The 13414-nt window shown below is 47.9% G+C and overlaps 1 protein-coding gene across 1 annotated transcript in view; it reads right to left on the minus strand.

The window, feature by feature from the left end:
* The window catches only part of LOC114040367 (claudin-19), an 11084-nt gene extending 6312 nt beyond the window's left edge, over positions 1-4772 (minus strand). Inside the window, exons 1-3 of the mRNA XM_027858457.1 lie at positions 4550-4772; positions 1487-1651; positions 1165-1249 (exon numbers count right to left, since the gene is read on the minus strand). Coding sequence (XP_027714258.1) covers positions 1165-1249; positions 1487-1651; positions 4550-4772 — 473 coding nt within the window. The remainder of the gene's footprint in view (positions 1-1164; positions 1250-1486; positions 1652-4549) is intronic.
* Between the last annotated feature and the right edge of the window lie 8642 nt (positions 4773-13414).

The raw sequence follows: 13414 nt of genomic DNA on the forward strand, positions 1-13414 counted from the left end.
AAGTTTGGATTCAGTCAAAGGGCCGCACTTGAGGACCTAGAGGGCCACATGTGGCCTCGAGGCCCCAGGTTCCCCACCCCTGGCTAGCACATAGTAGGAGATTAATAAATTATTGAATCAGCCAATCAACTCAGAAAAGGCTGGGCTGGCTGAATTAGAGACAAGATCTGTAGGACATTGATAGTCATTCAGGCTGTAGGAGGGAGGCAGCAGTGTGTGTGTGTGTGTGTGTGTGTACATATATACACACATATATGTATACATATATACACACATATATTTTTGAAATCACATAATTTATTATTAGAAAACCTGAGTTAGAATTCTGGCTCAGACCTATTAATCTATGTGATCTTGAGCAAGCTCTCTTTCCTCTCCAAGCCTCAGTTTCCCCATCCATAAAAAGGGAATAATACTTGCACAGTCCCCCAGGGTAATTTTGAGGGAAAGTGCTTAGCAATCCTGAAAGCACTATAGATATGTGAGTTGTGATTATTATTGAGGGGAGGCCAGGATTAGGGTCAAGAACTCCATCACTCTGTGACTTTTCTCCAGCGTTTGTTTCTTTCCAGCCCTGTCTGTTTCCCTGCAGCGATTAGCAGTAAAACCTCTTAAAACCTCAGGAAAGGTTGTGTGCTGAAGTAGGGGGAGAGGTGGCAACCAGGCGTCCCTCCCTAGAGACAGAGAAAGGTAGGGCCAGAAGGAGGGAGGGGTGAGAGCAGCAGAAATCCAGGCCTGGGGGCCAACAGCCAAGTCTGACACTTGTGGGTAGAAGGAAAGAAAAAAAAAGAGGGGGGAGATGGGACAGTGGCCTGGGAAATCGGGGGGGTGGGGAGAGGACAGAAGCTTTGTGTGTGTTAGTCTGAACTCCCCAGGGAAACTGAATTCTACTATATTTTCTTTTTTTCATCCAGTAAATACAGACTACTTGATTGATTGAATAGAAGAACCACCTAGAATGGGGAGAGGCCCAGGGCCCAGATCCTTGACCAGTCCTGGGAATAGAAAAGCATGAACATAGGGGCTGGGAAGGAAAGGACTGTGGGTTCTAGGTGGACACAGACTCCCCTGAGGCTAACAGGATCCTGAGCCAGCATGTTCTCCTCCTCCATCCACCTCCCCCCCCAGTCTACCAAATTCCCTCCCCTATCCAGGCTTCCTCACCTGGCATTGACCGGTGTGCTGGGATTGAAGAACTCCTGGGTTACCAGAGTGGCGTACCAGGAGACTGCAGTCATTGTGCAGAGCCCTGGGGACAGAAAGGCCCAGCTCAGTCCTGTTCTGGTTTCCTGGTGCCTAGGTCAAGTCCCTCTCCCCACCCCCCAGGGAGCTCCTGTGGGACTCCAGGCATGACACGGTTTGCCAAACACAGTCCAGAGACCAACTGCTTCTCTCCAGTGGGGGCAGAGAGGAGGGGGAGAGGTCAGGAGGGGGCCATTGCTCAATGCTGGGCATGTGGCTACACCATGGGGGAAGCAGGACTTACCTGCCAGGACGAAGAGGGCACCTCCCGAGATGGCGACCCGGTCCTTGGTCACGGGGTTATTGTCTCCTACCCGGGTGCATTTCATGCCCACCACACTGATGACCACCCCAATGAAGCCCAGGAGCACAGAGACCACCATGAGAGCTCGTGCCGTCTGGATGTGAACTACAAGGGAAAGAGATCGGTGATGCTAGAGGATTCAGCCTGGTTCCTGTTTGTCCACATCCCCTGCTCTAATCCTCCACATCCCTTATCCCTATCCATGCCCTGTGCAGCCCTGCTTCCCACCCAGGGTCTTCCACTCCCTTCTTCCCCTCTCTGTTTCATTCCTTCCATGGGAACACTGCTCCAGCCTCAGAAATGCAAAAATGCACGTCAGAGCTGGAAGAAAGCTTAGAGATCATCTAATCCAACTCATTTAACACATGAGGAAACTGTGGCCCCCCCCAGGAGGGATGTGATTTACCCAATGGCTCACAGTGAGTGATCGGGACAGTGGAGATTTGAACCTGGGTCTCCAGACTCACATACGGTAATCTTGCCAATTTCCTCCCAAATCCTATAGAAATGGGGCTTTTGGAGGTAAGCCACTCTCTCCCTCTCTGTTTCCCCTCTGAGGGCTCTGGGGTAGGACACAGCCAGTAAAACACATGGGGGATAGGGAGTCATCGTGATACCATGCTCATGTATGCGGTCACATGGCTATGACATCACGTGCTATTTTAGGACTTTTCTTTTTCTTTGTTTGTTTGTTTGTTTTTTAAACTCAATCTGTTCAGCCTCTTACACACTTGACTCTTGGAATCACCCTCATCGGCCAATAGCTCTGCCCTCAACAAGGACAGCTGAGATTGCTGGAATAGTCGAAGGTCTATGAAACCCTTTACATTTATTATCTCACTGGGTCATCACAGCAACCCTATCAGATAGGTATTATCGACAGAGTACTGTTATCCCTAATTTAGAGATGTGAAAACTGAGGCTCAGAGAAAGCAGAGGCCCAGACTGACCCACCAAAGGCTTTTCAGAAGTCCTAGTGACATGAACACAGTTGCATCAGACACACAAATAGTGGCCAGTTAAGTGGCTAGCTCAAGGTAGCAGAGCTAGTGGGTGATAGGGGTAGACACCGGACCCCAATCTCTCTTGATTTCAGCTACAGTATTCTACACACACACACACTCACCAATGGACCTTTCTACCCTCTGCTTCCTTCTTTTGATCTTTTTAATGTCAGCTGTCAGAGACCTGGGAAGGTCATTGACTTTGGAGTCCAAGGACCTGGGTTTGAATCCTAACTGTGCCATTGACTCCCTATGTGACCATGGTCTAGTAACATTAGTTCTCTGGGGCTCAGGCTCCTCATCTACAGTGGGTTGGACCTCTAAACCCATGATCCTTTAAACACCTGTCCTGTTTCCCTTCTTTCCTTTCTCCCCCGTTAGAGTGGCCAGCCACCTTTTCCAAGGAACCTTTCTAATTTATACAGATGAAGCAGACAGATTTCCCTGCCCCAGCACTGTGAGGACAGAGGACCAGCACGGCTGTGCCCCCCACCAAAATACCCCTGCCCTTTAATGGAGCTGTTTGTATGTCCTATACAGCTGTGTTCACATCACTGGGACTTAAAAAAAAAAATCCTTGGTGGTCAGTCTGGGCCTTTGTTCAGAGCACAAGAGCCACACCTAGGCCTGAGCACAAGCATTATGTGTGGTGGGTAAGGACAAACGAAAGGGAAGCCAGCCCTCAGGTGGGTGCCTCCCAGGAGAGAGGATCAGCACCCAACCCCACCTCCCAAGTGTTTTCATCATTAGGGCTAGCAGACAAATCCCAAGGGGAAGAGAGCTACCCTGGGACCAAGCCCAGAAAAAGCTGAGGATGCCCTAGGGGCCAAATGCTGGAACCCTGTCCTTGTCTGACTAACAGGCACAACTCCAGGGTGCGAAGGGCCAGGGAGCAGCTGCCAGTACTAAGGGAGAAACTAATTCCTCCCAGTCTTCTCTGACCTCCACTCCCTCTCTCAGACCCTGGCCTGCTCCCCCAATCTTCAGGACCCCTGCACCCCTCAAAGAGCCCACTTAGCACCAACACCATCACTGCCTTCTCCTCCAGGGCCTCTGGAGGAATTAAGGGGCTGGGGAAAGGGGAGAAATTGTGAGAGAAGTAACTCATGGAATGGAGACCGTGCATGTCTAAAGGGACTGTGTTGGTCTGGGTGCACCTAAGAGTGGATGCTTGCTGTGGATGGCAAGATGAGAATCCACCTTTGCCACCAACCTGCTCTGTGATCAAATGAAGAAAGTCACTTGCCCAATCCAGATCTTGGTTTCCTTCTTGTTAAAATGAAGTAGGTTGGAATAAGCCCCTTTCCAGCTCTGACCTTCGAAGTTCTAAAGGTTCTTCTAGCTCTGACATTCTGTGTTCTAAGGGCCCTCCCAGCTCTGACATTCTGTGTTCTAAGGGCCCTCCCAGCTCAGACATCCTGTGTTCCAAGGTCCCTCCCAGTTCTGACATTTCGTGTTCTAAGGACTCTCTTAGCTCAGATATTCTGTGTTCTAAGTTCTTTTCCAGCTTTGACATTCTGTGTTCTAAGGTCTGATGTTCTATGTTCTAAAGCCTTTGAAGGCTCTGAAATTCTACACTCTCACTTTCTATGTTCTGTGTTCCAGGGTCACTTACAGTTCTAACCTTGTATATTAAATCCCTCCTAGCTCTAATAGTCTCTGTCCGAAGGTTATTTCAACCCTGGCTTTTTATGTTCTGAGGGCCCTTCCACACTATTCTACAGCTAGGAATATGTATGATTATGAATCTTACATATGTAAGAATTATGAACGGTGGGGGGCAGGAATGTCTGATGCCAGGGGCACGGGGACGGCAGGGGGCTTGGGGCACTGCTCTTTTAAGCCACACAGCCTCCTCCCATCCCACCTCAGTGAACCCCACCAGGTACCCCAAGTTCGGTTTTTGCCCCCCTCAAGCCCCACAGCTGTTTGGGATGTCAGATGCTGGGGCCAGAAGAACAGGGGAGAGAGCAGGAGGAGCAGGGGAGGGAAGTCCTACCGTCCAGGGCGAGCAGAGAGTCATAGAGCTTGCACTGCACCTGGCCGGTGCTCTGAGAGGCACAGGACATCCAGAGTCCCTCGTAGAGGCCCACTGCTGTGATGATGGCATCTCCCGCATACGAGGACTGTTTCCATTGGGGCAGGGCTGTGCTGGCAATGATGCCCACCCAGCCCCCCAGCGCCAGGAAGTAGCCCAGGAGCTGGAAGCCAGAGTTGGCCATGGCCCAGATCGCTCAGCAGCCCGAGGTGATGGCTCAGAGCAGGGTTGGGGTCCTTGTGGGGACCGGGGGCATGGCCCCACGGGGCTTCTCTTCTGGAGGACAGCTGAGGAACTCGAAAACACTTAAATGGCAGTGAGGGAAGGGGGTGGGGGGCGGAGGGCAGCGGTGGCAACAGCAGTAGCTGCTCCGGGCTCCGTCTCCAGAAGGCGGGGGGGGGTGGGGGGTTGGCAATGCCGAGGCACCGCCCACTGCAGCCTGCCTGGGACATAGCTGAGTCCCGAATCAAAGTGGAGAACTGCCCCAGGTCCCTGAGCAGGGGGATGGAGTGGAACATGCGGCCATAGGCAGCTTCCTAGGGAGGCAACCCTAAGCCCCCACCCCCAGTCACTGAAGGAGAGGTAGGGGCCCAATGCACCATCCATACTCTCCTACCCAAAGGGAAACCACTCTGGGGCTCACAGGACCATACATCTGGAGCTGGGAGGGCGCTTAGAGTCCAACCCCCTGATGTTACAGAAGAAGATCTGAGGCTCAGAGAGGTTGTGCCTTGCCCAAGTGCTAGTAAATGGGAAAGAGTAGATTGAAACCCAAGTTTTCTGGCCCTAAATCCACTGTAATATCTTGGTTCTAGAATGTTACAAAGAACCGTGGAACCACCTAGTGCAAACCCATTAGTATACAGACGAAGGCACCCAGAGGAGAATGACTTGCCCAAGGTCACATAGCTAGTAAGCGATTTGAACACAGGTCTTGAGGCTCCAGGTCCAGTGTTTCGTTTGTTTTTTTCTGGTCATGGTGGTTGTTTTTCCCTACCGCACCGCACTGTGCTGCCAACGATTGCTGCTTCTAGAATTCTCTGACCTTTGGGGTTTCCTATCCTCAGAATCTAGGGGCAGGAAAGAAGTTGCATTTCTTCTCTTTGCAGGAGGTAAGACTGGAGATAGGCATCCTGGAGAACTTCCTTGAAGCACAAGCTGCTTGGAGACCTCTAAACCTAGGCTCCCCATTCTTGGGTTAGGGGAGTCCACCTAGGAGGGCCCCAATCCCTCTGAGAGTATAAACTGGAGAAACTGAGGTGCAGAGAAGAGGGGAAGGCCCCAGAGCAGCCAGGAAGGAGGATGGCCTGAGGCTTGGCTCTTAGCCAACTTGAGGCCTGGTTGGGGGTGGGGGGGAAGGCAGCACCAGTCCTTCCTGGCATTAGTCTGAAGGTGGATTGTTCCAGCCCCCTAATCCCCTCCCCAGCAGCTGGATTAGCAGCTCCTGCTGGGACCCAGGCCCAAGCTGCTTCTGCTCACCAATCCAGGGATGGCCTGGGGGAAGGGGAACCCTGACTGCGATAAACAGCCATAACAATTCCTCAGGCTGGAGGGACGAGAAAATTGAGGGAATCTTAAAGGGGGGTGGGGGGGGGTGTTGTCCTCAACGCTCCTCCCACCCCACCTCCAGGCTGGGCATCACACCTCCAGCGGGAGACTTGCCCTGATCCAGAATATCTGGAGTCGAAGACCCCACAACCAGCCTGAGCTTGGAGGAGGGGGCAGCCACGCCCTCTCAGGCCCTGGAGTCTGGGTTAGGAGCTCAGCAGTCCTGCCCCCCCCTCCTTTCCTCCCACAGCCGGGGAATGTTTAACTGCCCTGGGCCTCATTAGAAATCCCCTCACGCTCGGACTCAGAGGCTCTATATCCATGCTGTTGGGGGTTGAAATGTGGGCCCCACAGCCTGCCACCCATTCCTGGTAGCCTCTACCAGTAGCCCAGTCCTGGCACTGGTCACCTCTTAGCTCCACTTCATTCTCTAAAGTTTCTATCAGCTGCCTACCTCACCTTGCGTATGCCAGCTTGAGATTAGGGTAGATAGTCTCTTCCCCTTGTACTGGGGGGCAGGGAATAGAGGTCCTGAGATATTTCTACCTGAAGAACTGGGGGAGGATGGGTTTGACTCAGCTCCAGAGCTCTCTCCCCACCCCACCCCCCAGGAGCTCTGGGTCCACAGAGTGCTTGTCTACAAGGCCTGCTCCCTGACATTCCTCACATGACTATGCAAAAGAGGAGGGTGCCAGGCTGTTGCCGGACAATAGCATCAGTGTGCCCAGGACCCAGGCGTGGGCCTTGTGGTATGGTCTGGCGCTCTGGCCCAGCAGGCAATGAGAGTGGCCCACCACCCACAAGGTCAGCAGCTGTCCTCCAGCTCCCCAGCTCTCCCATAACCTCCCCCCCAATCCAGGATGGCCCCAAGGTAGATTCCCTGCCCAGGCAGCACAAGATTAAACAAATGGGGGTCCTGGAGGTCCTCAAAAGGCAAGGTGAGGGAATGAGCAGGCTCAAGGAGTAATTCTAGGCACCCATCCACCCCAAACACTAAGGCCAAACCTATAGGGTCTGAGTGGTGCTAGGTTCCTCACACTTCTAAGAAAATCCACTGTGAGGTAGCAAGAGTGTCAAGCACTATTATCCCCTTCATGGATTAGAAAACCAAGGCACAGGGAGGCCCGGTGAAAGTCACAGACCCAAGGTCACCCTCCCAGCCCCCTGCGTGTTGGAAAAACTAGAGTTTGGCTTCTCCCAACTCCCAGCACCAGGGCTGGTTCTACTATACATCCCTCAGTCCCGTAGGTCATGAAGATGGGGTCTCACAGGACCTACATTTTACACTTTGGATTTATACATTCCCCAAATCCTGCTTTCGCACCCTCAAATCAGCATGGCTTTGTGCTTAGCCATCCATTTCCCATTTTGTCCAGTGCTCAGCACAGTGCCTGGCACAGAGTAGGCACTTTTTTAATGTCCGTGAACTAGATGTCCTTGTGGTTTGTCTGTCCTGCGTAAATGTAAAATATTTGTCCTTCATACAACTAGCCTCTACATATCTGTGCATGTATACGTATGTATATATATATATATATATATATTTCTCTCTATATATACACACACACATACATGTATACACACACACACACACATATATATACACATGCACATATTAATGGATATGGGGGCAGCTAGGTGGCACAGTGGATAGAGTGCTAGAGTCAGAAAGACCTGAGTTCAAATTTAGCCTCAGATACTTACTAGCTGTGTGACCTTGGGGAAGTCACTTAACCTCTTTTTGCTTCAATTTCCTCATCTGTAAAATAGGAATGATAACAGTACCTAATTCCCAGTGTTGTTGGGAAGATCAAATGAGTCATATTTGTAAAGCTGCTCTGCAAACCTTAAAGTTACCTAAATGCTAGTTATTGGTATCATCACTTCTGACCAAGTCATTCTGAATTTACAAAGGGAAGCAGCAATCAATAGGAACCAGAATGGCTCATCAATCATGCTGTGTTTACCCAATCTCCTTTTTGCTCTGATTGCTAAATTGACAGATGAAGCATCATTGTCATAAGTAGCATTTATATAGTGCTTTAAGGTTTGCAAAGTACTTTACATATTTTATCTCATTTGATATTATCTAGTTGCCAGATGAGGAAAATAAGGGAGACAGAGGTTAAGTGACTTGCCCAGGATCACACAGCTATTAAGCATTTGAAGTAAGATTTGAACTCAGATCTTCCTGACTGCAAGGTTAGTACACTTCCCACTGCACCACTAGCTGCCTGGATTTTGGCAAAACATTTCACAAAATTTCTTACAATGTCCTTGTTGAGAAGGAGAGAGGTGAGTATGGTAGGGCAGAGCAGGAACTAGTTAGTTGAGGACCAGACTCTGAATCAATGTTAATCTAGAGGGAGGTCTCTGTGGAAATGTTCCAGTTGGCATCTGTATTTCCTTAAGAAGCAGTGTGGTGTCATGGAAGGAGAGCTGGCCACAAAGCCAGGAAGACCTGGGTTCCGATCTCACCTCTGTCACACTCTGGTTGTGCTGGAGAACTCTCTAAGACTGTAAGTTTTAGAGAAGATGTTTTGTCTGCACTGGTTAAAGGGGTTTCCTCCCCAGGGGATTTCCTATATCAATGAAATCCCAGATCCAGTCCCTGTCTTCATCAACGACTTAGACAAAGACACAGAAAGCAAGATTACCCAAATTGCAGATGTATAACTGGGAGGGATGGCCAACAAACTGCATAACAGAATGGAGAATCACAAAGATCTTGGCAAGTGAGCACAATTGGTCAATGCTAATTAGAATGAATCTAATTAGATAAATAGTTTAAAGGAAACTCATGTTAAGTCTCATACTTGGGTCCAAAAATCAGCTGTACATGCACAGGATGAAGGACATATGGCTAAGCCGCAATTCCTGTGAAAAAGATCTGCAGATTTTAGTGGACTGCAAGTTCAATGAACCAACAGTGGGACAGAGCAGCTGAAGAAAGTGCAATTTTAGGCTGCACTAATGGAAGCAATATTTAAAAAGGGAGCAGTGATAGTCCTGGTCTTTGCCGTGATCATACCACACCAAGAGCGCTCAGTTCATTTTGGGCACCATATTTGAGGAAGGGCTGGAGGAGGTCTGGAGCAGGCAAGTAGGGGTGAAAGGACTTCAAACCATACCATGAGAGAGTCCAACGGAAGGAACTGGGAATATTTACCACCTTCGTAAGGAAAGAACTGAGGGCACGTTCTGTCTTCAAACATTTGAAGAGTTCTCATGGAGCAACAAGATCACATTGGCTCTGCCTGGCCCCAGAAGGCAGAATTGGAAGTGCAGGAGAAGGGGAAGAGAAACAGATTAAGCCAAGTGACGCCAACACGTGTTTATCGAGCACCTGCTATATTCTGGCCATTTTGCTAAATGATAGGGATACAAAGAAAGACAAAAGCAGTTCTTGCCTTCAAAAAGCTCACGTTCTAATCAGGAGACGACATGCAAATCATACATACCTACATACATACATATATGTTTTACACACACGTATGTTTATATGTAGGGGGAAGAGGATATTTGGAGGCAATGTCAGAAGGAAAGCACTAGCATTAAGGGAGACTGGGACAGGCTTCTTAGAGAAGGTGGGATTTTAGTTGAGGCTTAAAGGAAGCTGGGGGGCCAGCCAGGAGGCAGAGACAAGGAGGAAGGAAGGAGACAGTCAATAAAAATGCAGAGTTGAGAGGAGGAATGATTGAAGAGTAGTAGCAAGATTAGTGTCACTTGATCATATATGGAGAGGAGTAAAGTGTCTGAAGTTGAACAGATAGGAAAGGGCCTGGTTATGAAGAGCTTTAAAAACCAAATATTTTATTTTGGTCCTGCAGATAATAGGGGACCACTGGAGTTAATTGAATAGGGGTGTGGGTGACATGGTCAGACCTGTGATTTAGAAAGATCCTGTTGATAGTTGGATGAAATGTATTTCTGTACCCAACTCTGTGTGTGTGTGTGTGTGTGTGTATTCTTCCTTCTTTTGACCAGTTCAAATGAGAGTGAAGTTCAAGCGTTAGCCACTACCCCACCCCTCTTTTCTGTTTGTTTAGATGTCTACTTGTAGGTGCTGATAATGTGAGATAATTTCCCCTGACCTTCCTTTCACTCACCCTCCACCATACCTCTTCCCCTCTGTTCTTTTCATAAGATCAAGATCGTCAAGACACAAACCATCAAGACAGAACATTCTCAGGCCTTGTCTAATTAACCTCCCTCTATGAACCCTGATGATGATAATGGAGTTCTGAGGGGACACATGTATCAACTCCCATTATTTCAACTTATGCTACTTATCCTTGTTTAGCTCTTTATCATTGTTCATTCACGTTTATTTTTAATCTTCCTCTTAACTTCTGTGTTTGAACTTTATCATTTCTCTGCAGCTCTGATCTATTTATTAGGAATGCTTAGAAATCCTGTATTTCATTAAAGGTCCTTCCCCCCCCCCACATAGCATTATACTTAGTTTTGCTGGGTATGTTATTCTTGACTGAAGCCCATGTCCTTTGCCTTATGGAATATCAGATTCCAAGTTCTCTGTTCCTTTATAGTTGTGGCTGCTAAATTTCGTGTGATCCTGACTGGCTTCTTGATACTTGAATTCTTTCTTTCTGGCTGCTTGCAGCATATTTTCTTTGACCTGAAAGTTCTGGATTTTGGTTATAATATTCCTGGAAGTTTTCATTTGGGGGTTTCCTTCAGGAGGTGAGAAGTGAATTCTATTTCCATTTTGCTTTCTGGTTCTAAGAGATCTGGGCAGCTTTCTTTCAAGATTTCTAGGCTCTAAGATGTCTAGGCTCTTTTTTCATTTATGACGATCAGATAGTCCAATGATTCTTACATTTTTTCTCCTTGATCTGTTTTCGAGGTCAGTTATTTTTGCTAAGAGATAACTTACATTTTCTATTTTTTCAGCCTTTTGACTTTGTTTTAGTATTTCTTGTTGTTTCATGGAGTCATTGGCTTCTCTTTGTTCCATTCTTGGTTTTCAGGGAGTTTGTTGCTTGGGCAAGGTTTTCTACTTCTTGTGCCAAGGTATTAATTCCTTTTCTATTTCTTTCTTCCATAGCTCTCATTTCTTTGCCAATTTTTCCCCTCAAGTGCTCTCATTCCGTTTCTAAAAACCATTTTAAAGTCTTTTTAAAACTCTTGTTTTTAGGAGCCAAGATGGTGGAGAAAAGGCAGGGGCTCACCTGAGTTGTCCCCCAAACATTCCAAACACCTTTAAATAATGCCTCAAAGCAAATTCTAGAATGGCAGAGCCCAAGAAAAGTCAGAGTGAAGCAATTTTCCAGCCCAAAACAACTTAGAAGGTCAGTAGGAAATGTTTGTTAAACCAGGGTGAGAATGGAACATAGTCAAGTGCAGGCAAATCAGCAGTAGGTGTTGGAGGTGACTGAATCAGTAGGGGCAGTGGCAGTTTCTGGATCTCTTGACACACAGATGCTAAGAGGGTCAGACAACTGGTAAAAGGAGATTAGAGAGGTCCTTTTGCTGGCACTGGGGGCAGGACTCTGTTGCATTACCATATCTGGATCTGCATTACAGTCCTGGGTCTCAGTCCCAGGGCAAGGAGGAGCACTAGCACACCAGAGCTTGTAGCTGCTGGGGAGTGGGGACCCTAATCACAGTTCCAGGATAGAAAAGGGTACATGTAGTCACTCACAGACCAGTGTACAGTACAGGAGAGTAGTAAACACACCTCTCCCTAGATCACACCATTTTGGAAGAACTGAAAACTTACAGGTCCCCTGAAAACAGCTGCCCAAAAAATCTAAAGCTCAGGAAGGTGCCTCCTCCACTTTGGAAGCAGAGCCCCACTTTAGCATAAAGTTAAAAGTCAAGAAATAGGCTGGAAAATGAGCAAACAGCAGAAAAAATCCTGACTATAGAGTTATTATGGTGACAGGGAAGATAAAAAACACAAACTCAGAAGAAGACAACAAGTCAAAACTCCTACATCCAAAACCTCCAAGAAAAATACGAATTGGCCCCAAGCCATGGGAGAGCTCAAAAAGGATTTTTAAAATCAAGTAAGAGGAGTAGAGGGAAAAATGGGAAGGAAATGAGAGTGATGCAAGAAAATCATGAAAAAAAAGAGTCAACAGTTTGGTAAAGGAGGCACAAAAAATACTGAAGATCAGGATTTGGTCTGGTGCATTTTCTCATTAGGTTTGGAGGAATTTGTGGTCAGGAGCTCACTGCACTGCTTTCTTTCACTGCTCTCTTGGTCCTACCTTGAATGGTCTTCTTTCTTTAGGACACCCTCAATGCTGAATCTAGTTCAGGAAGAACCCTGGACTGGAAGTTAGGAGACCTGGGTTCTAATCCTGGATCTGCCACTTCCTGTCTGTCTGAAAGGCCCTTCTCTCCCTGGGCCTTGGTTGCTCAGCTGGACACTACACCTGCAGGCATGTTCCGAGGATCCAAAGGTAATGGATGTGAAAGCATTTTGGAAAGCAGAATGTTCTGCAAACTCGAACAACTGCTAGAGAGATTTATTCAAAATAAAACAAACAAAAAACCATAGACTCCTAGATATTCTCTATGTAACATCTAATAATAATAATAATGTAGTAGCTAATGTTTATATAGTGCCTACTATGTGCCAGGCACTGCATTAAGTACTTCACAAATATTATCTCATTTGGTCCTCACAACAACCCTAGGAAGTAGGTGCTGTCATCATTCTCATTTCACAGATGCGGAAACTGAGTCAGGTAGTGGTGAAGGGACTTGCCCAGGGTCACACAGCTAGTAAGTGTCTGAGGCCAGATTTGAACTTGAGTCTTCCTGACTCCAGGCCCAGTGCTCCATTCCCTGGGCCACATAGCTGCCCTGCGGTGGTAAGAAAAGAACTAAAAGGATTGAACAGAAAGATGGAGGCTTTCGGGAAGCTTTTCCTTCTTCCTCTTCCCTCTCACCACTCCTAAGTGCCTTTTACATTTATCCTTTTGTGACGGTTTCTTTCCCTAACGCCCCTTTTGATGTGCACCACCTACTGCCATCATCCAAAAAGCTTCAGTGAGTGCCCTGGGGCCCTGTGTTCTGTCTGAGTCTGGGCTCTGGGTACCTCTAGCCTCAGAGGTCAGGTCTGAGGAATGATGAAGCTGAGGCCCAGAGGTTAAATGATGCACTGAGTGCCGGACTTAAGAGTCAGGAAAGCTGGGCTTGAGTCCTTAAGACACCAGCTCTGCAACCCTCTTCATCTTGATAAGCCTCAGTTTCCTCACCTGCAAAATGGGTATAATACTACTTGCCCTACCTACATCACAGTAT

Source organism: Vombatus ursinus, unplaced genomic scaffold (genome assembly GCF_900497805.2).
Source record: "Vombatus ursinus unplaced genomic scaffold, bare-nosed wombat genome assembly UNPS02013007.1, whole genome shotgun sequence".
Lineage (NCBI taxonomy): Eukaryota > Metazoa > Chordata > Mammalia > Diprotodontia > Vombatidae > Vombatus > Vombatus ursinus.